The 27,032-nt window shown below is 36.4% G+C and overlaps 3 protein-coding genes across 7 annotated transcripts in view; 2 read left to right on the top strand and 1 right to left on the bottom strand.

The window, feature by feature from the left end:
- The first annotated feature begins 427 nt into the window (after positions 1 to 427).
- LOC306988960 (uncharacterized protein) lies at positions 428 to 10,856 on the top strand. Of its 2 annotated transcripts, XM_079594208.1 has the most exons (6): positions 428 to 754; positions 1,387 to 1,707; positions 3,528 to 3,905; positions 4,045 to 4,161; positions 8,517 to 8,567; positions 8,710 to 10,856. In XM_079594208.1, the coding sequence occupies exons 1-6, from the start codon at positions 712 to 714 to the stop codon at positions 8,775 to 8,777; spliced, it is 978 nt and encodes a 325-aa protein (XP_079450334.1). In that variant the 5' UTR covers positions 428 to 711; the 3' UTR covers positions 8,778 to 10,856. The 2 variants fall into 2 exon arrangements, with proteins under 2 accessions (XP_079450334.1, XP_079450335.1); XM_079594209.1 differs by lacking the exon at positions 8,517 to 8,567 and having other exon boundaries at positions 446 to 754; positions 4,045 to 4,206.
- Positions 10,857 to 11,585: 729 nt separating this feature from the next.
- LOC306988958 (titin-like) overlaps positions 11,586 to 27,032 on the top strand; it is a 41,417-nt gene continuing 25,970 nt past the window's right edge. The window contains exons 1-5 of one of the 2 annotated variants that reach the window (XM_079594206.1): positions 11,586 to 11,752; positions 18,178 to 18,489; positions 22,664 to 22,975; positions 23,169 to 23,279; positions 23,578 to 24,457. In XM_079594206.1, coding sequence (XP_079450332.1) covers positions 11,701 to 11,752; positions 18,178 to 18,489; positions 22,664 to 22,975; positions 23,169 to 23,279; positions 23,578 to 23,606 — 816 coding nt within the window. In that variant the 5' untranslated portion in view covers positions 11,586 to 11,700 and the 3' untranslated portion in view covers positions 23,607 to 24,457. Of the gene's footprint in view, positions 11,753 to 18,177; positions 18,490 to 22,663; positions 22,976 to 23,168; positions 23,280 to 23,577; positions 24,458 to 27,032 lie in introns of those variants that run through there. The other variant, XM_079594205.1, reaches the window with a different exon arrangement.
- On the bottom strand, positions 24,692 to 25,989 carry LOC306988968 (CD48 antigen-like). 3 transcript variants are annotated; one of them, XM_079594223.1, is made up of 4 exons: positions 25,760 to 25,989; positions 25,350 to 25,670; positions 24,973 to 25,266; positions 24,692 to 24,904 (listed from the first exon to the last, which is right to left on the bottom strand). In XM_079594223.1, exons 1-4 carry the CDS (start codon positions 25,803 to 25,805, stop codon positions 24,894 to 24,896), a joined length of 672 nt encoding a protein of 223 aa, XP_079450349.1. In that variant the 5' UTR covers positions 25,806 to 25,989; the 3' UTR covers positions 24,692 to 24,893. The 3 variants fall into 3 exon arrangements, with proteins under 3 accessions (XP_079450349.1, XP_079450347.1, XP_079450348.1); XM_079594221.1 differs by having other exon boundaries at positions 24,692 to 24,881; XM_079594222.1 differs by having other exon boundaries at positions 24,693 to 24,881; positions 24,963 to 25,266.

Raw genomic sequence — 27,032 nt, 5'->3', positions numbered from 1 at the left:
ACAAAAAAAACATGACTTTATCTTGAAGCTCGGTTTTTGATTGGTTTTATATTAATCTTGTGTCGTTTTAGGTTTATCAATGTATGATGTTAATCTTTTTGAGGGCAGGTAAGGTCAGAATGGTTTCAGATATTTGAGAATGTATTTTTTTAATCAGTTAAAATGTAGTTCCGTCTTTTGCTTTGTTCTGTCTAGGTCAAGATTCTTCTGTTCTAGTTCTAAAAGTTGAAACATTCTCAGATGTAAATTTTAAAACATAGGCTAACTGTCATTTTAGAACAAACACTGGAAACATCTGTGGTACAAGAGGAAGTGGCACCAAGAGGTTCAATGGCCCAGTCCCCTGTATTGTGCACCTTTGAAAGACTGGTAAAGTAAATCTCAAACCACCTTAACTAGATTTCTTTAATTCCGTTCTCTAGGTGGCGCTGTTCAAACAATCGATATCCCAACATGCTGCTGTTTCCAGCAGATGTGTTTCAGCGCCTTTTCCCTCAAACACAAACGACACCGATTTCTCTTTCTGCATTATAGATCTCTTTATGACAATCATCCCTTACTCGTTCTCTATTTCGTTCTTCAGAGGATTTTTCAGTCTGCATCCTCTCTGTTCGTCAGTGCGGGAGCGGCTCGGAGACAACAATCAGAACGGCACATATTTATATAAAAATCACCTTATAGAAGTCATATTTTACTGTCTTGTTCAGAAACATGAAAATACTAATTTTCCCCATTCTCTTAATTTTCGCTGAAGGTAGTCATTGAACTGTTTATTTTTCAGCACTTTCGTTTTTCACGCTTTAGAAACCGGAAGTGGAACAAACGCACGATTGTATGTCAATGTGTTTGAATAACATGTAATAATGCCTTTGTTTTGGTGGCGGGATTTCATAAATGAATCGACTCAATCCATTTATAGTTTCCGATGCACCTTGTGTGGTCATCGTGCGTGCGCGTTTCTGTCTACGTGCAAACGTGACGGCCATTGTTGTAGTTTTCTGGTAAATGCACACGCTTTTATTTACCTACTTAGATAACGCTATTTTACACTGTCATTGTTACATGTAGTTACTATAGCTAATAACTATAAATTATCCATAATGAAATGAAACTAATCCTAACCCTGTAGTAAGGCTACATAATATTACTCAGTAGGCTACTTAAATGTATACTTACAGTGTATACACCTTAAATAAAGTGTAACCAAATCCTCAAAGCATTTTGTGTATCTCCGTTACCTTTATTTCTAAATTTTGATTCTGTATTTTGTTCAGTTAGTTTTTCATAGCCTATTTTCGTCCTTTTAGTTTATTAGATAAAATTCAGTGAGTTTGTGTGCTTACAGTGAGTTTAATATGTGATTAACTGTGTATATCCGTTCTTTAGGTGTGTTTGGTTTTGAGACGGATGGAGTGAAGTCAATATCAGTGAAGGAGGGAGATTCTGTCACTCTAAACCCTTGTCTTAAAATACAAAACTTCAATAAGATACTGTGGATGTTTGAAAACGCCGTCATAGCTAACATCGAAGAGCAAAAATTGTCAACAGAAGACGGTCCTGATGGGAGATTCAGGGACAGACTGGAGCTGGACTTTGAATCTGGATCTCTGACCATCAGGAACATCAGAGCCAACCACTCGGGACTTTATAAAGTGGACATGTTCAGCACGACTAAATCCTGGAAGAAATTCAATGTGACTGTAACTGGTGAGTAGCGCAATAATGATTATATTTACCCGCATTTATTTTGAACACATTGATTATTTTTCTGTTTATATGCTGTTTATTATAGTTTTTGAAATGAGTAAGAGTGTGAGTGGGTCGTTGAATTAAAACTATAAAGATGTTAAGATGATTATAAAGTTTACTCACAGTTAGTCAACTAGCATACATGAGTAGAAACTCTCAGTGGTTACAAAAACAACAACAGCATAAATAATGACAGAAAACAGTGATAATATAAAAAGGTTGATCTCACCCGCTTGGTCGTTCCATTGTTACTTTATAATAGTGAAGATTTAATCCGTATGTGAAAGAAGGTCCCGTCTCGATCTTCCTGATTCCTACTGTTGCCCTGTCGTGAAATGTCTCTCTTTAGGGTCGTGTATTTCCTTCCCCCTGCCTGGCCTTTACACACACACACACACACTCTCTCTCTCTCTCTCTCTCTCTCTCTCTCTCTCTCTCTCTCTCTCTCTCTCTCTCTCTCTCTCTCTCTCTCTCTCTCTCTCTCTCTCTCTCTCTCTCTCTCTCTCTCTCTCTCTCTCTCTCTCTCTCTCTCGTCCAAAACATTGGTCAACATTGGCATCCTATGATGCATTTTAAATACACATATGTATATGTTTTTAAACGCTATAGGGTCAGCGTGAATTAAAGGGGTGGTTGAGAATGATTTCACTTTTCTAACTTTAGTTAGTGTGTAATGTTGCTGTTTGAGCATAAACAACATTACAACGCTCTGCAAAGTTACAACGCTCAAAGTTCAAAGTAAAGGGAGATATTTGCTTTTAAGAAATTGCATTTTAACCCTTTATGACCTGCCATAGAACAATTCCGCCAGAGTATATCTTAATATTTTTACATGCTGTGCTGTCATTCTTTTGAGCATTTTCATATGCCATACATCAAAATAATCCTAACACCCTCAATTTGAAGGCTATGTTTGTAATAAATCAATAGTAACTAGATAAATATCTCAAAAGTGCAATAAACAAAACAAAAAACAATTTTAATCGGTTTTTTTAATATATTTTATTAAAAAACAGAAATGTTATAAATGTCAACCTCAAACTTGTCAATGTAAAAAACTTGCATAAAACACTTTCAAACTATACACAATTGATTTGAACTATTTACATAAATTAGTTTGGAAGATACACTCATTTTTATAAACGTATGAATAGTGCATACTGGTATATAGTGCTGGGAGTGCATTTGTATTTGTGGGGTCAAACAGATAACATTTTGCTTTTGAATATTGATTGAACATTTAATTGGTAAAAATATAAAATAAATAGACCCTGTCAGAACAATTCTTGTGTAAAAAAAATAAACTACAACAAACGGCTGGTAGGGACTACATGACATTCCTCCCGCGTTAGTGACATCACCAACCCTAAAATTTACATAAACCACGCCCCAGAACATGATTTATAGATTATCAAGACAGAATATAACACACACACACAAGCTCTTGTAGCTCCGCCCTCTTCGCCGGGAGCAGCAGCTGTTGACCCTCAAAAAGTGACAACTTTAACATGCTATATACAAATATCTGTTGGGTATTTTGAGCTAAAACCTCACATACACACTCTGGGGACATCAGACTTATTTTACACCTTGTGAAAAGGGCATTGTACCATGCCTTTAAATGAACTGCATCTTTCCCCCCCGATCAATAAGAGTGGAAATGGGTCTATACATTCTACGAGAGCTTAAGTGAAAATGTGACAACTTGCCCCGGTCTCCCCTATGTACGTTATTATGAAGCATTGCAGTGCAAATAATCAACTGTGAAACTTCCCCAGGTGTGTTTGATCCAGACGCAGATCAAATAAAGAAAGTGTCGGCGATGGAGGGAAAGTCTGTCACTCTGAACACTGGTGTTGAACTACAGAAAGAAGATCTGATGCTGTGGAGGTTTGCAAGGGCCACTAAAGGCGATCCAGTTAATAACAACCCGTGCCAAAACGATGCGACCGCCATCGCTAAAATCTACGGAGAAACTCGGGAGATCTCATTAGATCCTGGTGACGGTGAGATGTTTAATAATATAGTGAAGGTGGACAAACTGAGCGGATCTCTGACCATCACGAACGTCAGACCTGAACACTCTGGGATTTATATACTACAGATCACCAATAACACCGGGAACAAATGCAGGAGATTCAGCATTACTGTCAGTGGTAGGATTATATTCGTTTTACTCTTCTATTTAGTATATTTATTTGAATAAGATACAGGTAAATGAGATCATCATTGCATTTTTACTAGTATTAGACACAGTTGCCCAACACTGAGCTAACTTCAGTTCATTTCTTTTAGATGCTGCAAAATCCCACTCGCATGTAATTTGGATGTCAATCGCTATAGCACTTATAGGGATCGTGATGGTGATCGTGGCGGTTGGGTGTTTGGCTGTGTACGTTCTATACAACAAGGGTGAGTAACAGAAATGCAAATCTTTTGATTTTGTTTTTATTAGTTGTGATTATTGTAATAATGCTTTATTATGAAAGAATATTCAATTCAATTCAAGTTTATTTGTATAGCGCTTTTCACAATACATATTGTTTCAAAGCAGCTTTACAGAAAATGCATTTCAAAAATATACATACAAAAATACAGTTAGTTAATCATAAAATTTAGGGCATAACATATCGCCGGCGTTGGGTCGTCTCTTCACAGGCGTCGAGTCGTCTCATCACAGGCGTTGGGGCATCTGAAGTCTCCATGAGAGGCTGGATACATAACTGGAGCTGACGAACTCTATTTGAGTTATCTCGGGACAGGCGTCCCGAGATAACAACAAAAAAGGCAGATGGGAAATAATTAGCGTAGCTGCTGTTCTTAATATGAATGCATTTAATCTGATTTAACTGTAGTATAAAAGGTATGAGATGCATCATGTGAATGCTTGGCTAAAGAGATGCGTCTTTAATCTAGTTTTAAACTGGGAGAGCGAGTCTGAACCTCGGACAATATCAGGAAGGCTATTCCAGAGTTTAGGAGCTAGATGTGAAAACGCCCTCCCTCCTTTAGTGGACTTAGTTATCCTAGGTACGACCAGAAGCCTCGAATTTAGCGATCTTAAAGAGCGCGATGGATTATATGGCGATAGAAGATCTCTTAAATACACAGGAGCTAAACCATTTAGGGCTTTATAGGTCAGTAACAATACTTTGTAATTGATACGGAACTTAATAGGTAACCAGTGTAGAGATGATAAAATTGGCGTTATATGATCATATTTTCTTGACCTAGTAAGAACTCTAGCAGCTGCATTTTGGACTAACTGTAGCTTGTTTACTGAGGATGCAGGACCACCAGCTAATAGAGCATTACAGTAATCTAGTCTCGAGGTCATGAATGCATGAACTAACTTTTCTGCATCAGAAACTGATAGCATATTACGTAGCTTAGCAATGTTTCTAAGGTGGAAAAAGGCTGTTCTTGTGACATTTGAAATATGATTTTCAAAAGACAAGTTGCGGTCTAGTATAACACCCAGGTCTTTTACTGTAGAGGATAAAGTAACAGGACGTCCATCTAGATTAAGGTTGTATTGTAAGAGGTTTTGTGGGCAGTTTTTTGGACCAATCAGTAATACCTCCGTTTTATCTGAATTTAATAGAAGAAAATTACACGTCATCCAATATTTTATATCTTTAACACACTCTGTCATTTTAGATAATTTAGTGTTATCATCTGGTCGTGATGAAATATATAATTGAGTGTCATCAGCATAACAGTGGAAACTTATTCCATGTTTTCTTATAATATTACCAAGTGGCAGCATATAAATTGAGAATAGCAGGGGGCCTAATACAGATCCTTGCGGCACTCCATAATTTACTGACGTTATCTTTGATTTTTCCCCATTTAAATGGACAAAATGGTAACGGTCTGATAGGTACGATCTAAACCAGCTTAATGCCTGTCCCTGAACACTAGTGTAATTTTGAAGTCGATCTAAGAGTATTTTATGATCTATAGTGTCAAACGCAGCACTAAGATCGAGTAAAACTAGTATTGAGATTAGGGCTGAACGATATTCGATTTTAATGTCGACATCGCGATGTGCGAGTGAGCGATAGTCACATCGCCGGAACATGCGATGTGAAGGGTAGTAGCACAGTAGTACCAGCGGGAGATATTACGCGCTTCATGAGGCACGCGCGCTGCGGTCTCTTGCTCTCTCTCCCTCTCTCCCTCTGTCCCTCTCTGCCGTGCACGCGCTGCGCGGTTTGGAGCACAGTCTTTGTCTCGCGGGCGCGCTCGCTCTAGATTCCGGAAATTTTAACTAATTCGCGGGCATCAGTGAGCCGCTATCAATATGCGGGAGACTCCCGGAACTTGGGATGTCTGTATCTATAATAATATCGGCATTAGAATTATTGATTTTTCATTAGGCTATTTTTTTTGGTGCTCCCTCAGCTCTTGATGCGCGTGGTGGGAGTGGCGACGCTGACAGAGGCGGTAAAGCTGCTGTTTAAATGTGTTCGGCTTTTCTGTTTACAGAAACATGATCTCTAATCTGTTTAGAATCTGTTAATACAAAATATATTAAAATTTTATATTATTTTGTTTATTTCATATGATTATGATGACCAACACTGTTTTACTTTGGCACTTTGGCTAAGAAAAGTTGACTTAAAAGATTGTGAACCAAAATTTATAAAAAATATATTTATTTTAAGTTATATTGTTGTAAACCAATCAGGGGGTTGGTGTAAAGCTGCTGTTTTATTTAAAAATGTTTTCTGCTTTTGTGTTTACAGAAATGTTCTAATTTTGGAATAAAAAATTAAGTGACCTTTTTGTCACTTGTAATGAAGCTTGCTTATTAGTGAAATTATTAATATCATGGAATGGTAATTATTGTCTTTAGCCTGGAGTTATGGCTCTCAATATCGCAATATATATCGTTGGGGAAAAAATATCGCAATGTAATTTTTTTCCAATATCGTGCAGCCCTAATTGAGATACACCCTTGGTCAGAAGCTAAAAGTAAATCATTTGTAATTTTAACGAGTGCAGTTTCTGTGCTATGATGTGGCCTGAATCCTGACTGAAATTTTTCATAGATATCGTTTTCTTGCAAGAAAGAGCACAGTTGAGCGGAGACAACTTTTTCTAATATTTTAGACATAAATGGAAGATTTGAAATGGGTCTGTAATTTGCTAGGTTATTTGGATCTAATTGTGGTTTCTTAATGAGTGGTTTTATAACTGCCAGCTTGAACGTTTTTGGAACATGTCCTTAAGATAGAGACGAGTTAATATCCATGCAACTACCACTTAACGCTGCATACCACCTCTTAAAATAGTTATGTTTTCCCACGCAGCGTGTTTGAGCTTCAGCAAGAACCAATGAGGTTTGTTCTCGTTCAGGTTCGGTTGAGCTTCTGTTAATGTTTTCTGATCACTGTTTATATACATCATGTGTATGTTTTCAATCTGTTTATCATATAAAACGATCATGTCTCTTCAGAAAATTTGGACTAAACCGCTCTATTCATATGGATTAGTTTTACGTTCTCTTTATTAACTTTTTACATTTCGTGCGGTTGACCTGAGTGTTTGCATATATGCTAATTTCTACAAACAAAAAGTATATTAGATTAAATTTGTTGATCAGAAATAGGCTAAGATAACACCTGACTACGTTATCTATTTACGTAGATATTCTCTATTATATACGAGTTATTAGACTATTTTCTCTGTTATTATATTGAATATATTTTTTTTTTAATAAAAATAAGATACTATTAGTTGTTATTGTCTTGTTCTGTGTTATGTTGAATGGATATGGAAATATAGCCTATCTGTAGTGAATATGCGATTAATTACGGTAGGCTACTAATGATATTATTATTATTTATAAATGTAGAATTAAACTTGTTTAAATGTACAGTTTGGTGTTGTTTTGTTTTTAAAAGATATCCTAATACAATAAATGCATTCATCTCTCAATTGGGTATTTATCATTAAAGATATAGAGTTTGGAATCTAGCGGTCAAAATGGCCGCTTGTTTATGGAATTCTGGCACTTCTAGTAACTAACCCTTTAACTTGTTTGGCTTCATACAGTCTAGAGCTAATATTTTGAGGCACGCAACACACTGTGATCTCTCTTCATTACCCGCTTATGTACTGGGAATCCGAGGGTGAGATATGTCTCCTCGTATTTTCTCATCTAGAGGCTGTTTACACTAGATGTGGCAAAGCACACATTACAAATCCATTCGTTCTTTAAGTCAGAAGCGCTGGAGTATGTTAGGTATAGAACAGGGCGTCAGTTTACCATTTGCTTTCGTTGTGTACTTTCAAAAAGGTTCCCGTTTACATCAATGTTTATGCGAACTACAAACGTTTATCCCAGTGCTTCTCTGATAATTAGAATCATTGTGACAGAAATAATGATACAAATACGCTGTTTCATAACTTTATATGACAGCTACTCTCTCTGGCTCAGCGAATGCAGATTTGAATGTTCGCTGTGATCGCACATGTCAAAGTTTTAATAGACATGTATAGCAGAATCGTTGTCGTTTAGGAATAATATCGTGTGGGTGTTTGAATCGAGATCATGATATTTTACTGATTAATCGTGCAGCTCTAATATGCTGCATAATAAATGAGATCATTTCTAGATAAGCTGCATGTATCACCCTGAAGAGCTTTCTTTTGCATACGTCTGCATACCGTACACTAATCCTCAGCCTTACTGCACTGTGTGTGCACCCCCATTTTTATTCTGTTGTTATTGTTCAGTGTTTTACCTTCATTCACAGATTTGTTAAAGACTGTGTGTAACTGCTGTGTAAAGAAGGCGCAGGATCCTGGTGAGTGTTTCCTTCAGATAATACTGAGCTTTCTGTGCTTAAGTAAACAAAAAGAAATAGGTGTGTGTATAGAGTAAAATATGGACTTTTCCCTCATTTTTCATTGACAAAATGTTCAATTGAATTCTGGCCTCCTTTGTAGCAAGCAAGAGAGAATCTGTCGCTCTCAACTCTCCACGTAATGAACAACGTGGGAAAGTGGATGAATAAAAGCAACATCATAGCAGCCAATAAGACCTGTAACAAGACATGATGGGGCTGATGGGAGATTCAGAGACAGACTGGAGCTGGACGGTAAGACTGGAGCTCTGACCATCAGGAACACCAGAACCACAGAGTCTGAAGATTATCAACTACACATTGCCAACAAATGGGTAGTTCCGGTCCTTGATTCTGATTGGTTGAGCCGCACTCAAAACTGTTCATTACTCTACAAACATACACCTGTGAAATAGCTAAATAAATTTGTTTATGGACGCTCCACATCGTGCCTAACAACACACCTAACCACAGCTTATTGCTTTAATGGATCAAAACAGAATACTAGTCTTATCTAACGTTTTTCTTTAATATTGCCCAAGTAGCCTACGGACATTCCTGAATGGGCTGAGGCTGGGATTTAGTGAGTCTAAAGTGAAAGTATTTGATGAATGTATACTATGTGCAGAAAGCTTTTGAAGCATTTGCTCCGGGTGAATATAGTTGGTTTACAGGGCTTGAATTTCGGTGTGACATTGCACATAATTTGATTCATTCCCACAGATTTTGTGCTCACACCCAAAGTGCGCTCACATAAAGCCACCTCTCAGTGCTAAATTGAGTTGTATTTCACTGCTTATTGCGCTTACACAGTCAAAAACACACCAAATAATGACAAAATGCCAGTCTTAGTAAATATTTATATAAATGCATATTTATGTTTCAGGTGAACGTAAACAGTTGAAGAATGCAAATGCATGTGTAACTATAATGGAACCGCGCGGCAGGTCTTAAAGTGACAGCAGCCTAATATACTTTCTGCCACATTATGAAATAATATAAAAAATATCTAGCAGTTTTTCCCTATGGTATTGATGTCAAAATTGTGGCCAGTGAAAATGCTGAGTGCTAGTAACTTTGGAAAACCACTAGCCACAGTGACTGGTGAGCAAAAAAGTTAATGTCAAGCCCTGTAGAATATATAGGCTAATTATAGAACATATATATTATATATGTTATGTTACGTGCATCTCAAAACACTTCACACTCATCAATGATAAAAAAAACTGACCTTATGACCTTATTTTCTGACTGATGTTTGTATATTTCTGTGGATATTCATAGCCTATATGAGCGAAAGTGAAATTAATGAATGTGGATGCTTTTTGTTGTTGTACATATCCCATATGCTGTATCATGCTGAGTGTCTGTACGGCTTTATTGTGATGCATTAATTACAGAAATAGTGCATTTTACTGATTGACCTCAACCATTGTTATTTGCAAATAGACATATCTCTTCTGTGAAAGCTTAACTGACTTAATCATATCTATTAAGGCACTTGCCATGGATGTTTAAATGATTTATAGTAGAAAACACTTTTGTTCCACCGGTCTGTACTTTAACCCCTGCTTTTAGGTCTGTACTGTTATGAAACACTTGAAATTCAGCACTGTAACTTTATTTTTTAAGTTGTGTTGGATAAAAACATTTGCTGCTCAATGAATAAACGTGGATATAAATTATCCCCCGTTTTCACAGACAAGGCTTAAGTCTAGTCCCAGACTAAAATGTATGTTTGAGCTGTTTTAACTGAAAATAACTTGCACTGATATATCTTAAAATATGTCAGTGCCATTGTTTTGTCTCAAGATGCACACCAGTAATGTTTTATTTTCTAAGGCACATTTATAAAAGTTACTAAAATGTCCTGTTTAACTATAGCATAATCCTGGCTAAAACCCTGTCTGTGAAACCAGGCCTTAGCCTTCATTTGCATTTCCTTTTTTCTTGTTGTTTTTGTTTTGGTACGTATTATTTATAATATGTTACATTCAAATATTATTCGGTCTTGTGTAAAAACTGACACTATTTTGTGTTTTGTCAGTTTGTAATGGACCAGATCTGAATATGAATGTGAAAACTACTGATTCACTGCTATTTGGTTTTAGTGGGAATAATGGGTCTTGGTTTGTTTTCGCTTTAAATTACACAATATTCAGTATGTGTAAATGAGAATTATAACAATAAATAAAAAAGGCAAACTGTCATATGGAAAATTGTTGATCAATATTCATAAAGGTTTATTTTAATTCTTTGTCGTTTTTTTTTAGAAAGGTGTCTGACAGAGAGGTTTCTGAGAAAACCACTTGGGGGGGGGGGGGGGGGGGGACTTCATTTTTGGTGTGTGAACACAACATATTCATAGTCGTTTGGCTAAATTATGCTTTTTATCATACATTTACAGCGATTGATTTGCTGGGTCGTGTATTTATTAGGCCTATAACGTTCTAAATGCCTCCGGGTGGAGTCCGCAAGATTTTTCCGTACGCGCCACGGTGCATGTTTATATACTGTCTATGTGCATGTTGTGACCTACTTTGTAGTGCGCATGCGTCTTTCCGCACGCGCAGAGAAAATGCGGAAAAGTAAACTAAAGTATTTCTGGTAAGCAGGCTACCTAATAAATATTTTTTTTTGTCTTCGATTAGCCTTTAAACATTAACCACCAAGTTTTCAAGCAGCAAACCAGTATTTATTATTTGAATTAAATTAATTGTTTATTTTTTACTACACGTAACATAAAATAAAAACACGTTCTTGGACATTTAGTAGCCTTTATTCAGGTTTATTCTTACCAGCTCCATTTATTATGACCTCTTGACACCAAAACTCACACTATAAAAGTCTAGAATAATTAGAAGATCACGAACCCGGAAAAAAAACACGAATATGTTTCTGTATAAATTGTCCTTTTGATTTAGGTCTAGGTGTACCTTGGGACGCTTTGAAATAGTATGACGTAACACATCCTCTTTCGCAGAAGTCACGTGACTCGGAGTCGGTTGACTTGACACGAGCCCATCATCAGTAGGCTACCCTGCCTGCATTACTGCTGTCATTCAGTTTGTATGCGGTCAGAAGCGGCATCAGTATGAGGAACCATTCTTTCCTTTTTTGGGTTGTATTAGGCCTACTCGTGGACGGTGAGTCACATATTCATTTGACACTTTCAGTTTCAATATAAAACGGCAACAGATAACATTTGATGATATTAGCCTATACATTAATTGTATAGCCCTCCGGTATTTCTTGCCATAGGCTATAACCACGTTTTATTACTTTTCGTCAAATAGCCTAGATGTTGTAGTAAATCAATGACAGGTGGACATTTAAGTGTATTATGGGGTAAGTTGTGCGTGCGTGTGTATTAGTGAACACTAGAGAGCGTAGATTTTCTCTAAAAACATAGTCCTGTCAGACATGCGTCTCACAACAGATATACAGGTCCTTCTCAAAAAATTAGCATATTGTGATAAAGTTCATTATTGTCCATAATGTAATGATAAAAATTAAACTTTCATATATTTTAGATTCATTGCACACCAACTGAAATATTTCAGGTCTTTTATTGTTTTAATACTGATGATTTTGGCATACAGCTCATGAAAACCCAAAATTCCTATCTCAAAAAATTTGCATATTTCATCCGACCAATAATAGAAAAGGGTTTTTCATACAAAAAAAGTCAACCTTCAAATAATTATGTTCAGTTATGCACTCAATACTTGGTCGGGAATCCTTTTGCAGAAATGACTGCTTCAATGCGGGGTGGCATGGAGGCAATCAGCCTGTGGCACTGCTGAGGTGTTCTGGAGGCCCAGGATGCTTCGATAGCGGCCTTAAGCTCATCCAGAGTGATGGGTCTTGCGTCTCTCAACTTTCTCTTCATAATATCCCACAGATTCTCTATGGGGTTCAGGTCAGGAGAGTTGGCAGGCCAATTGAGCACAGTAATACCATGGTCAGTAAACCATTTACCAGTGGTTTTGGCACTGTGAGCAGGTGCCAGGTCGTGCTGAAAAATGAAATCTTCATCTCCATAAAGCTTTTCAGCAGATGGAAGCATGAAGTGCTCCAAAATCCCCTGATAGCTAGCTGCACTGACCCTGCCCTTGATAAAACACAGTGGACCAACACCAGCAGCTGACATGGCACCCCAGACCATCACTGACTGTGGGTACTTGACACTGGACTTCAGGCATTTTGGCATTACCTTCTCCCCAGTCTTCCTCCAGACTCTGGCACCTTGATTTCCGAATGACATGCAAAATTTGCTTTCATCCGAAAAAAGTACTTTGGACCACTGAGCAACAGTCCAGTGCTGCTTCTCTTCGCTGTTTCTGGTTCAAAAGTGGCTTGACCTGGGGAATGCGGCACCTGTAGCCCATTTCCTGCACACGCCTGTGCACGGTGGCTCTGGATGTTTCTACTCCAGACTCAGTCCCCCAAGGTCTGGAATCGGTCTTTCTCCACAATCTTCCTCAGGGTCCGGTCACCTCTTCTCGTTGTGCAGCGTTTTTTGCCACACTTTTTCCTTCCCACAGACTTCCCACTGAGGTGCCTTGATACAGCACTCTGGGAACAGCCTATTCGTTCAGAAATTTCTTTCTGTCTTACCCTCTTGCTTGAGGGTGTCAATGATGGCCTTCTGGACAGCAGTCAGGTCAGGTCAGCAGTCTTACCCATGATTGCGGTTTTGAGTAATGAACCAGGCTGGGAGTTTTTAAAAGCCTCAGGAATCTTTTCCAGGTGTTTAGAGTTAATTAGTTGATTCAGATGATTAGGTTAATAGCCCGTGTAGAGAACCTTTTCATGATATGCTAATTTTTTTATATAGGAATTTTGGGTTTTCATGAGCTGTATGCCAAAATCATCAGTATTAAAACAATAAAACACCTGAAATATTTCAGTTGGTGTGCAATGAATCTAAAATATATGAAAGTTTAATTTTTATCACTACATTATGGACAATAATGAACTTTAGCACAATATGCTAATTTTTTTAGAAGGACCTGTATATCTGTTGTGAGTCACATGTCTGACAGGACTATGTTTTTAGAGGAAATCTGCGCTCTCTAGTGTTCACTAATACACACGCACGCACAACTTACCCCATAATACACTTAAATGTCCACCTGTCATTGATTTACTATAACATCTAGGCTATTTGAAAAGTAATAAAAAATGCTAATTTTTTGAGAAGGACCTGTATAGAGCATATTAAGATGTTATTGATCTCTGAATGACGCACCCATTTTGGCCCTTGCACTATCTACTAATGAGCTTATGAGTTGAATCAGATGTGTTAGATCGGGAGATAGCCCTAAACAAACATTGAGTGGTGGGGCAAGTCCAGGACAGGTTTGTGAAGCAAAGAAAGAAAGAAACATATAGTCCATAGTCCAAACAACCATCGTAATTATCATTATTAGTTTTAAAAGTAGACTGTTGTTTGTTGTTAAGTGCTCGTTTGTTGTTAAGTGCTCATGTAACAGGGTGAGGTTGAATTACTGTGGTAATCGATTTTACTTAAATCGATAGTTCACCCAAAAATGAAAATTAGAAGAATAGAATAGAAAAACTTTATTGTCTGTCACAAGTGACAGAAATTTGTCTTTGACAAAACAGGCTCATTACATTAAAATATTTAAGACATATACAAAAACAATTAAACAATACTCATACTTGCTCTAAAAACATAAATGTGCAAATTGCAAAAACATGATTTGTTCTATAGATGGCTGTTCAGTGTAACAATGGCCGTGGGGACAAATGATTTTTTGTATACGTTTTTCCTTGCAAGTGGGACTCTATAGGGTCGACCTGATGGCAATAACTGAAATGATTGATTAAGTGGGTGTGTAGGGTCTTGTGTGATTACCGTGGCTATCCTTAACACTGACCGTGTGTGAAGTTCTGTTAGTGGGGTTTGCGGGGAGCCTATCATCTTGCTGGCCTGATTTATTATTCGTGCCAGTTTACTTTTATGCTTGACGGTAAGGGCATTGTACCAGCCTGAAATGTTAAAAGTCAGTAAGGATTCGATGAGTGACTGATAAACTCTAGTTAAAATGTCCTTACTCACATTAAAATCTCTGAGTTTCCTCAGCAGGTGTAAGCGCTGCTGTGCTTTCTTATACACGCTATCTGCGTGTTGTGAGAAGGACATGGATGTATCAATTTCTGTCCCCAGGTATTTAAAAACTTGTTCGACTGGCTGACAATTAATGCTGAGGGGTTCAAACATATCTTGTGTATTTTTAGTTTCCCTGCTCTGACAGCACAGCTCCTTTGTTTTAGCGATATTGAGGTCTAAATAAATGTTTTGGAAAGTTGTGACTAGATTGTTGACTGTCTGATGGTAGTCAGACAGCGCCTTCGTATCAGACAAGTGGGCTACTAAGGCCATATCATCCGCATATTTTAAAAGAATCATTCCATGTTTGTTGCATGAAATATTGTTTGTGTACACAGAAAAAAGAGCAGGAGATAAGACACATCCTTGAGGTAGCCCGGTGTTTAAAAGCTGTTTCCTAGAATTAAAACCGTTCACACGCACCTGTTGAGGTCTGTCCTGTAAAAAGTTCTTAATCCATAAAATCAGTATCTGGTGGACCTGAAGTTCAACTAGATGTTGCAAGAGTGTATGTGTGTGTGTGTACCGTATTAAAAGCAGATGAGAAGTCCATGAATAAAATCCTTGTGTGGGTGTGTAATGAGTCGAGCTGTCTGGTCACAGTGTCCAAGAGAGTTAGAGTTGCATCCTCCACTCCACGTTTGGCTTTATAAGCAAACTGGAGTGGGTCCAGTCTTCCTGTCACAGCGCTGGAAAGGTGGCTACCTACCACTCTTTCCATACATTTACAGAGCAGTGATGTCAGGGCAACTGGCCTAAAATCCTTGGGGTCTTTGGCATGTGTCTTTTTAGGGATTGGGATAATGGTTGACTCTTTCCACTGATAAGGAACACAGCTAGAATCCAGGAGGCCCTGAAAGAGCTTGGTGAAGACCCCTCTTAGTTGAGTGGAGCAATCTTTAAGCACTCTGCCTCTGAGTCTGTCAGGGCCAGGGGCTTTGTGTGGGTTCACTTGCCTTAAAATAGACGCCACTAGTTTTTCATCAATGATGATAGTCTGGTGAGATAGACTGGGGCTAGGTGGATTCCATGATTTCCATGATTTAGCCCATGATTTACTCACCATGAAGCCCTCCTAGGTGTATATGACATTCTTCTTTCAGACGAATACAATCGGAGTTATATAAATAAATGTCCTGGCTCTTCCAAGCTAACTATAATGGCAGTGAATGGCCATATATTTTTTGATGTCCATCAAAGTGCATCCATCCATGATAAAAGTGCTCAAACCGGCTCTGGGGGTTTAATAAAGGCCTTCTGCAGTGAAGCAATGCGTTCATGTTAGAAAAATATCCATATTTAAAACTTCATCAACTAGCTTCCGGCAGAAGGCAGAAAGTCATATACACCTAGGATGAGTTGAGGGACAGTAAATCATGGACTAATTTTCATTTTTTGGGTGAAATATCCCTTTAAGAATAATTCAGCCCCCTCAAACCCAACTCCCATTTCATTTACAATAATTTTGTTTAAAAAAACAAATAGTGAGCATTTTAATTCAAAACATTCTGAAACCAACAGAACAAATATTGTTAAATGTTTGTTTCCGGCAAGTGCATGTGGGAGTCTAATCAGACATAAAGTATGTCTTTAATATGGCATTTAAAATCTATTCAAATAATTGCAAATCCAATTATAAGCCAGTTGTGAAATTTTACTAATCAAGCTCATTGTAAAGGTTTTTTATTTGTTAAGCATATTGGGAAAACGTGTGAAATCATGTTCTTTAAAATTTTTAATTCGTGTGAAATCATGTTCTCTAAAAATGTTCTCTAAAATTCCATTTTCAAGCCACGTCTCAGCTGCACGCAAGCACAATTTTCAATAGGTAGTTTTGTAAGTGCCCTTAGTGGTTGTGGAACAGTAAACCGCCCATTTGTTCTTCTTATCAGATCTAGAGAGCGCTTGAAGTACATCAGAATAGAACGGGGCATCAGTTTACCCTCGGGGCTAAAGGCACACCCTAAGAAAAATGAGCTTTTCACTATAGTGTATTGTTGAAGAATTTTTTTTTTTTTTTAAACACTGATGGAGCAACATATTTTGTGTGAAAATAAATCATAAAAGTGGTTTGTTTGTTTAAAAATCTTTTCCAAAACTTTAGCTAAAATAATGTTTTTAATAATGTCTAAGTTAATACTTGTTCAAAACAATAATTTAAGCAAAGTCTGTACTATTTTTGGTTTATTTTGACAAATAAAATATATATTTTTTTCAATAGCTAAATATACTGTCTTTAAAAGCCCACTGCAGTGCCTTGGGACATGCAGCATTATTATATGTGTTGACACGTGACATAATTTCCACAGAAACAGGAAGACAGGCCGGGACATATCCCGCTGCTCCTTTAGCTCTTCATTTATATCTCAGCTCGCTCAGAGCCGTTGAGCTCGGTAAAGCAGCAGTTTCCTCCTTATCTCGAACCGTTTTTCCCCCTCATAATCTCCATCATATCACTTTAAAATACAGCATTCTGTGCAGAATTAAAATGTGTCTGATACATTTTCTGGCATGCGCCGACTCGATCATATGATCCGGTCTCTGCTGTTGTGTCTCTGGACTGGAGCTACGATGTTTTGCGTGACACTAACGTGTAACCAGACTTTTGTAATTGTTTTGGAGCACAATAGATAAGCTTATAGATTATAGATAACAGTTAGACTAACATATTCATACTAAAAGCAAAAAAAAGGTGGGGGTGGAGGGCTTAATTAAATTAACTTAATATGTAATTTTTTTTTTAAATACAAAAACAAAATTATTTTAAAAAGTATCGATTCTGAAAGGATTGATTGAGGTCCGTTAATACATTTATAAGCTTTAGTAACAAAATAAATGTGATATATGATTCAAATCATATTTTTAAATATGGTTTAATTCTAAATATGGTGATTATCTCTGAGGTGGACACCCAATTTGATATGATATTTCCCATGAATCTAACCATGTCAACAAATGGAAAAGTCAGCCAGCTGTTTATTATAATGCTAATAACTGTGCCTTTCGCCCCGACAGCAGGAGCGCCTTTTACTCCAAATACCACATGTACATATTCTTCCTTTATTAAAAAACTGTGCCTTTAATAACCTTGAACAAAACTGAGAATTATTAACAAGACTTTTTTTTTTATAAAAATATATTCAATCATTTTTATTAATCCTCATTTGCTATATCATTAAAAAAAACACACACACATTAAATATTTGATCAAATTTGCATATCTTTCAGGGAACGCACCAAGGATCAGCCAAATTTCCACGTGCATCATCAAAAGCGGTTGTTAAGAAAAGTGCTGAGCTGAATTTCTGCTATCTAGTGTTTTAATAGAAACTAAAGTAAAACGTGCCTTTTACTCTGTTGTATTAATGACGTATTTTGACACTGCAAAATGTAAATGTTGCCAAGTGTAATCTTTGAATGCTTGCTCTGCAGGTGTTTTTGTGTCTGTGACGGATGAAGTGAAGCCGGTGTCCGTGATGAAGGGAGACTCTGTCATTCTGAACGCGGGTGTCTCTGAACTACAGAGCGATGATATGCTAGAGTGGATCTTTGGAGAAGTTATCATAGCGAAAATTGAGGAAAAACACAAAATCTCAATCAATGTTTTCAGAGACCGGCTGGAGCTGGACAGTCAGAATGGCTCTCTCACCATCAAGGACATCACGAATGAACACGAGGGACTTTATAAAGTAGACATCAGGGGCCGTTCTGAGACATCCAAGAGATTCAATGTTACTGTGCGTGGTGAGTAAAGTCTTACAGTGGGATGCTTCTCTGGATTCACTTTTGTCTTTTTGCTTGTGAAAAGATCGTACGTTTTATATATAGGTTAACTGTGTTTGTTTGTTTTATTCATTTGTAATCTGCACAGTTAGAAATAAAAGCAGGAATTGGCAAAGAATAGATTTGAAACTAATATCAATATTATCTGACAGACATAAAAACTGTAACACCAATGCTTGAGTATAGATTTCTTTCAAGTGTGACTATTATACCAAAACATTCAAAATAAGATCACAGATTCTTCTTTTGTGATTGCATTCATTTTTCAATCCACTTCAAATGATTTTTTTAACATAATGTTTGCAGGTTTTATTTATATTATTTATTTTCAGTTTTTTTTAAACAATAAAAGACTCTAATTGTAACCAAAGTCCTATGTTGTGTTATCATTTCCTGATTGGCTGAAATGCAGATGACTGATTCTGAGCTAAGGTGCCTTTATTTCTCAGATTGTGTGTATGATTTAATATTTAATTATATAATGATCAGATTAAGTGCCAGTTAAACCTGACGTCTGCAAAGCAATCATTTATTTGTTGGTACAAAGAACATGTAAGTTCATGTTAAACAAGTTTAATAAGGTGTGCATTTTTTAAAGTTAAATATTTTTATCATTATTTAAGATGGTCCAAAGAGCAAAGGTCAACGCGACTCTTTACTCATTTTTGTTTCGTGACCTATAATGGTGCACATTTTAAACATTAAACAATGTTTCGTGTTTTAAAAGCTAAATAAGCTTTTGGGTCGACTTCCAGTGTGGTCTCAGACTGTTACACACTGTATGTAGATATTTAAAGTTTTTTTTTTTTTTTTTTCGGAACATTGCTTAAATTATTATAAGATTAATCTCTGATTTCAACTGTTTGTGTTTGTTCTCCTCATGTGTTTGTTACTGTGACAGATGTTGTGGAGTCAGTGTCAGTGATGGAGGGAGATACTGTCACTCTACACACTGGTGTTGTTAAAAAACAGAGAGATGATCAGATACTGTGGAAGTTTGGAGATCAAGTCATCAACACTGATCGCTTAACCTTTTAACAGTCAACCCACAAGTTCATCTTAAACCCAAATATGACATACACTAACTAAAAAGGTTGCAGTTTATGAGCTCTTTAGACTACATGCATAACTGTGGTCTCGTTTGAAAGATAATATTTGTGAGTTTGTTCTTCAAAAATCATAATTTATTATATTGCTATAGAAAATAAGTAAGAGAAGCTTAAATGTTTTGGAAAGTAAAGATCAATTAATTTTTAATTAAATTATATAGGAATAAGTATACAAAACTGTGCCAGAGGAACTCAGAAGGCAGTGATGTTAAAGCCACAAGTTTGGCCAATTTATATGTCAAATTTTGACGGGTTTCCGTTCAAAATGAGATTCCTGTGAGGTTTTTCTCTTATAGAATGTATATTTTAAAAAGGGCACTCTGAGTAATTAATATGAGGCTCAGCCGAATTTATTCTGCCTGATATTCTGCAATCTTCCATGTCATTATTGTGCTGAATTTGCACACATTTACACCTGTGTAGTATTGTTCATACAGCACTAAGTACCCAACAACATACCGAGATTAATGAAACTAAGTAATCAAACATTATTGATTTTGCCTTATGACCAATTAAATATTTTATGATAAATTGCTGTCAAAATGAGTATAAACCATTTAAGTCATGCAAAGGTAGATATTCCCATAAAGTCTTACACTGTGATTCTTGAGGTACCTTGAAAATAATAGTTATGTTTGTTTGATTGGCCTGTCTGGTGCAACACAGCAAAATTGGCTTAATCAAGAATGAATTTGAGCGTGAAACTTTGATTGTTGGACCAATGAAAAAAAGAGGAGACACGTTTGGGAAACGTGTCTGTATACAGTAATTATTTGAGCAATTCTGTTTAGTTCCATTAGTTTTGCATAAATTACACCATGCAAATATTAAGATGCAGGTATTTCACTACAAAACTTTTATGCTTAAACGTATACTTTTGGTTAAATGCAAAATACAAACAACCCATATAATCTCTGTAATGATCTATTGGTTGGCTGCATTCCCCATCTATCAGAGCTTCACTAGCGTTACACTGACGGACTGTGCGCGGTGATTATTATATGTTGTGGATATTTGGACGTCCCAACAGCCGGTGGCGCTGTTAGAATGTTTTCAATGATTGACCAATCAGCGCTGCAGAAAGTGCGCCGGGGGCGGGTTTATTCTGTGCGTAAGACTCTAACAAAAAGTAATAATATAACGTTTTACTACCGAAACAACTTTGGAGTGCATACTTTATTGTAAAAACAAAAAAACAAAACAAAATTCTCTAAAGAAATATTACGCAAACAAAGGCAAAATCGTCGATATTTTTCATTTTTTGGGACAAAAACATATATTTCTGTGTGTGTTTTGTAATTTTGACTTGAAATCAACATGTAATTCAACTGTTGTAAGCAGGACCGAATTAATCAGTTATTGTCATTAGACAGAAACAGTTCAAAACTCCCGGATATGATGCTGCTTGAAGTGATAACATATCCCGATACGAGTTAAAATAAAGTCATCGCTGTGGCATTAGGGTCGTAAACAGTGAATCCCGACATATTCAGCTTTCGTATGACATATTGTTTGGCCATTTTAATTAAAACTTTAATGTTTAAATCATGCAGTAAATGTAAATAAACAAACATTGGAACCAGTGATGGTCTCGAGCAAGTTAATAGATTAAACGGCCCTGATGACGCGAGCTGGAAAAACATTGATCTGAATGACCAAGCCGGAGAACTCACCATCAGAAACATCCGAAGTGATCAGACTGGAGATTATAAAGTGGAGATCAACACCAGCAGTATGATCTTACACAGAAAATTATTTATTGCTGTTGGTGAGTAGCTCAATTTTCTGCAGGGTTATACGATTTCTGGTGTAACTCTTTATCAAACAGTTAATGTGCTCAAATTAACACCTAGGCTACGATTACAATAAATTAAAAAGGAATTTCAATAATAAATATACAGTCTGCAGCCAAAAAGTATAATAATAATATTGTTTTTAACGTGCACACAAATAGGCTATCCCCCTGTCCTGAGAACTCAGTTCAATACACTGTTTAGATCCGAGATGACTTTTTTTTTATATATATATATATTTTTTTTTATATAAGATTATTAAGTTATAATTCATAATTCAATTTAAGGTTTTGAATTTTATTTAAGGTTTCGATTTTTAGATAAAGTGAAAATAATTATTCTGTGAATTTTATTTATTTTTCTTTTATGTATGGATTTGGTGAATAATTGAATGAGAAATTGTTAAAATAATAATAATTAAACATTTTATGATCTAGCTGCACTTCTCTCAAGTGTACCAGCCTATAAGCAAATAGCGTCTTGTTCATAAGTATATTTTAATGAGATAAGTTAACTGGGTCACTGTATTATCTAAAATGGACCATGGCCCCAAATCAAATGTGACTTATCTGGACATTGGATCAGAATTAAACCAATCTTCATAACTAGGCAGGCAATTAAATAAGAAAGTTGAAATTAACATCATAAAATGCCAGTAAATGTTAACATGAATATTCATCATTAAATTGAATATTCATGAATAGTGTAGGCCTATAAACAAATAGAAAATATATGTAGGCTGTCACAATGGCCGGTTAGTTATTCAATCTTTTGGTACTTGGGAAATCGTCAGTTTGGATTTATGATTTTTCTGTTTACAGATATCAGTTTAGAATAATGAAGTGTTGTAAAAACATTGAGCCTCTTTTGTCTGTAGTTAGTGATAGTTTATGTTTCTCATTACAAATGTAGTGTCATCCAAACACTGTACTCTTCACTGTACCTCTGTGTTATATTAACGTTGTATTATAATCTGTAATGATTGGAATATGCAAATGTGAAATAAAGTAAACTCCAGGTTGCTTATTTACACATATATACATTTGGCCATTGCAGTGTGTTTGATTATAATGCAAATATAGCTTGAAGTGTTTTATGTTTTTGACCAATTGACACAGGCTTGTTAATATAAGTAAAATATTACCAAATATAATAATATTGAATCCTCTGAGTCTGTGAATTTAATCTCTGAGTAACCTGTTTGTTATTTTTATCTGTTTGTTTCTGTGACAGGTGGCGCAAAGAAAAAAATAGTGATGATGGGAGAATCTATCTCTCTACACACTAGTGTTATTGAAATAAAGGGATATGATCTGGTATTGTGGAAGTTTGAAGACCATGTCATGGCTGAAATCAATAAAGGGACCGATCTGTTCTTACTACATGACACCAGTGATGAGAAATTCAACGGCAGACTAGATCTTGATCGTCAGACCGGAGATCTCATCATCAGGAGCATCCAAACCACAGACTCTGGAGTTTATCAACTAAACATGATCAGCAGCTCACACACCATACAGAGGAACATCACTGTTACTGTCAGTGGTGAGTAGATCTGATCTTTCAGTATCAATATCTTATTTACATCTTTGCTCTGTGAACAATTTAGATATAAAATCAAAACAAATCTACATTTCATTGAAAAATATGCAGTTGACAAACAGAAGACATTCGGAAAGAAATTTTATACAAAAATGACACATTTGTAAGATAATTTGTATTATTAATGTGACTCCAGATCCAGGTCCTCACACAAATAATGGACCACTTATATGGGGTCTTTCGCTTGGGATTGGCTTTCTGGTTGCATTTGCTCTTGGGGTTTTATGTCACTGCATGATAAAAAAAGGTAAGTATCTACAGCTCATCTCCATTATTTGTGATTATTTTCATTAGTCTGTATCATGACTTTTTCAGACTGAAGATTCATTAAGACAGATCCTAATGTGTTTTATTTTAATTCTTCAAATTAGTAATCTCATATTTAGTCATTTTCACCGCCATTATTTCTTTTAACAAGTTATTCATTTAAATACATTTTAATTAATTGTAATTTTAAAAACATATAGTGGTCTGTAAGATGTTTTATATGCAGGTAAATAAAATCACTGACTTGCATATGTATTCTGTTATTTTTTTAATAACAGGTTTCAGTAGAGTTTCAACCTCAGGATGAGTCACCCAACTGCAACAGTAGATAACCGCTTTAATAATACAAATGAGCTAAGCTGTATAAATTGACAAGTGCTGTATTTGGTACAAACAGAGAGGCAAGGTTTGTTTGATGTATTAATTTGCATTGCACACTGATCTGTGTATTTAGTCTGTATGTAAGAGATATTTACATTGACTCATCCAGTGTAATGCTAAGCACTGCAACTTTTAGTATGAGAACATTGCTTTTTATTACTTTTTTATTTAATTTTTGCATTTCTATTTCATTTTTTGTACAAATTTTTGTAGTGTATTGATAATTTGTATAGATTTTTTGTCTTCTGTTTGGGGAACTAAATCTGATGGTTTTGTTAAAGTTGTGAATCAGAAATCCTGTAATTCATAGTAAAAATAAACCAAATCAAGAAAATGTAGCTAATATTCATCCAGCCTTTAACTGAATATGCACTGTATATGAATGAGCACAATAAAAAAAAGAGCGTAATTTAGATCCTTATTCTTGTTCTGAGGTTATTCCATCTGGTTATTCTTATGTTTTTCTTCTTCAATAAAACACAAACAAGTAAGGAAAAATAAACCACAAGTAATAATGTGAAATGAATTACATTTCTGTTATTTAGATGATTCTCATTGCTGTAATATTTAGGCTGTTGGCATGGGATTTGTGATGGTCTTATAGGTGCAAAGTGTAATTACTGTGCCATTAGTAATTGCAACAAAAGAAAATGACTATTTCCTAAAACCTCCATTGTTTCCATCCTAATTCAGTAAACTACAAAAGTTCATGTTCATGCATTGTATGATTGATCTTTGTGCAAATACACAATAAAGCCAATTGAATTCTTGAAACTGGATCAAATTAAGACTATTGTGTAGTGAACCGCAAGATTGAATGTTTGCTGTGCAACCATTGTGGATGGATTGGAAGTTGCTTAAATTGCCAAAGGCAAGATGCCAAAGGTCTTATCACAAGGAATGGTTTATTTGCTTATCTGTAACCTAAATGGCATTGGATTGGCATCAGACTAAAACGGTGGATAAAAAATGAAATAAATATTAAGTAAATGAAGAGCCAGAAAGAGAAATAAACAAAAAGACATACTATTTATTATTGCTATACAATATCATGTACATCACTGTTTGATTGTCTGTGCTCTTCCAACTCTTCTGATGTCATTAATCAGAAGAACAACAGCAGCCATTGCAGCCACGCCCATCAGAGCAGTGACAACCAATCGGATCACAGCTTCAGGTGTGTCAAAACAAAGGTCGCAGTCTGAGGAAACAATCAATCGAGCACTGAAAAACAGCATTGTGAAAAATATGATTTCACAAAAATTTACCAAACTGGATATACCTGAGTATACCTGAACATGTGTGACAGAGTTTGTTGATGTCCAGATGTGTGGTCTGGTTGCTGACGGGATTGTTGATCACACAGCTGTATGTGTTTTTATCCTGATATTCCACCTCCAGAGGAAGAGAGAGACTGATGCTGAGATCAGACACACTGATGCTGGACAATACACTGATTCCTTTGCACCAGGAGAGAGTCACATGACTCACATTCAACACTGAACACAGGACGATCATTGATGATCTTTCAGCTGATAAAGAACATTGTGAAGTGTCACTGAAGATGACAGGAACTGGTAGAGGAGCTTGAAAACACACACACAAATAGAAAAATAAACAAAAATAGAAAGATTTATATTATTTAATTGAAGCACGAAAGAAAGCTCACCATAAACAGTGACACCGAATCGTCTGATCGACTTCTTATTGTTGATAATGATGCTCAGCTGATAAACTCCACTGTGTTCGTTACTGACGTTTGTGATGGTGAGATCTCCAGTCTGTCTGTCGAGCTGCAGTCTGTCTCTAAAGTTCTCGTCATCATATTTAGTAACGTTTCCCGCCGCTATTCTGGTTATTCGAGTTTTGCTCGAACCAAACCTCCACTCGATCTCGTCATCGCTCAGTATGCCAGTAAGACCAGTGCGAAGAGTGAAGAAATCTCCCTCCATCACGTTTATCTCATCATCAGTCTCAACACCAAACACTCCTGAAGAACAAGATTAGATTACATAAATATGTAAAAATCTAAATACTTTGAATGCTCCAAAGAGTAACGTAGGCCTATTTAGAACTCACCATCCAGAAGAAAACAACATGAACAAAACAAAACAGCGTCAATCATTTTCTTCAACGGTTTGAAGTAAATCCATCAAATGGCTTTACGCCAGAAAAATACTCAGCTTGATTTCATGAAACACGACATGGTCGCGTCTTTAAACGTGTTCCGTTATAAACACATTATCTGTATGCTACAAGATAACTTGAGGGTTGGAGGCAAACGGAGTGGAAAAAACTCATCAGCCAATCAAAAGACGCCTTCAGTCGGCTCGCCTCCGTGTGGTGTGCGTGCCGCGTGGTTGTGTACATGAACGCGCTTCTCACTGATAAGAGCAAAGAAGCTCAAAATGTGGTGTCATGGCTCAGTTTCGCATCCTTTTTTTATTCCTTAGCTTTTAATAACACCGCAAAAAAGAATCCTGTGTTTATCAATTGTTCCCATAGATACTCTTTCAATAGCTAATGACAATTTTTTAGACTTTATTACGCTTTTACCTTTGACTGACAGCTCTCGTTCTCCTAGAGATGCTGTTATTTTTCTTTCCAGAATGTTGTAGTGCTTGTTTGGTTTGATCTACTGCTGATTTAGGCAATATGTCATGAGAAATATGAGCTGTTAAAGAATGCACAAAGGGCAATAAGCATCGGTGAAAGTGTTGATGGATTCGCTTCTTTATTTTTTACGAATCAGTGTATAGGAAAATAATGTATTTGCCGATTTACCCATCAGTCAACCGCACACATGCAATAGTAAACAGCAGCAAGACATTTGTCCACTCAACAGAAACCACATTCATTTGGGTCATGACAATAGGCCTACACCTGAAACAAACTCAGACCGCAGCAGGTTTCACTTTGAATCAGAAATTGAGCTACAAGAGTGTCAAAAACATTCAGTGGAAACATGTTCCTTGCAGGAGTAGAAGTTTTATTTTGTGCTGTTTTGAGGAAGTGGGTGGGGGGGGGGGGGGGGATGCACGCTTTTTTGTGATCATGTGTGTTATTGTCTTCCCCCCCATAGCCGCCGTTTCAAAATGTTTTAAGATAAAGATCCTCTACTCATTAAACTCAAGTCGTCTTAAACGGATATCTGTTCTCTGATCTAAGTTTATTTATAAACTTGTGGTTTATTTTCAGCATCTTCTGTTCACTGCAGTTATAGGCCCTGGCTAGGGAACAACTAACCTCTCCATCATTTCCAAACCTGAATGGAGATCACTAAAGAACTGACATGACTCAAGTTTTCACAGTAATTCTACGTTTGCGCTTTTTTTCCCCAGTTTTGATTTTA

This window comes from Phoxinus phoxinus (genome assembly GCF_949152265.1).
Source record: "Phoxinus phoxinus genome assembly, chromosome: 20".
Classification (NCBI taxonomy): domain Eukaryota; kingdom Metazoa; phylum Chordata; class Actinopteri; order Cypriniformes; family Leuciscidae; genus Phoxinus; species Phoxinus phoxinus.
This window is presented reverse-complemented; position numbering and strand designations above follow the sequence as displayed.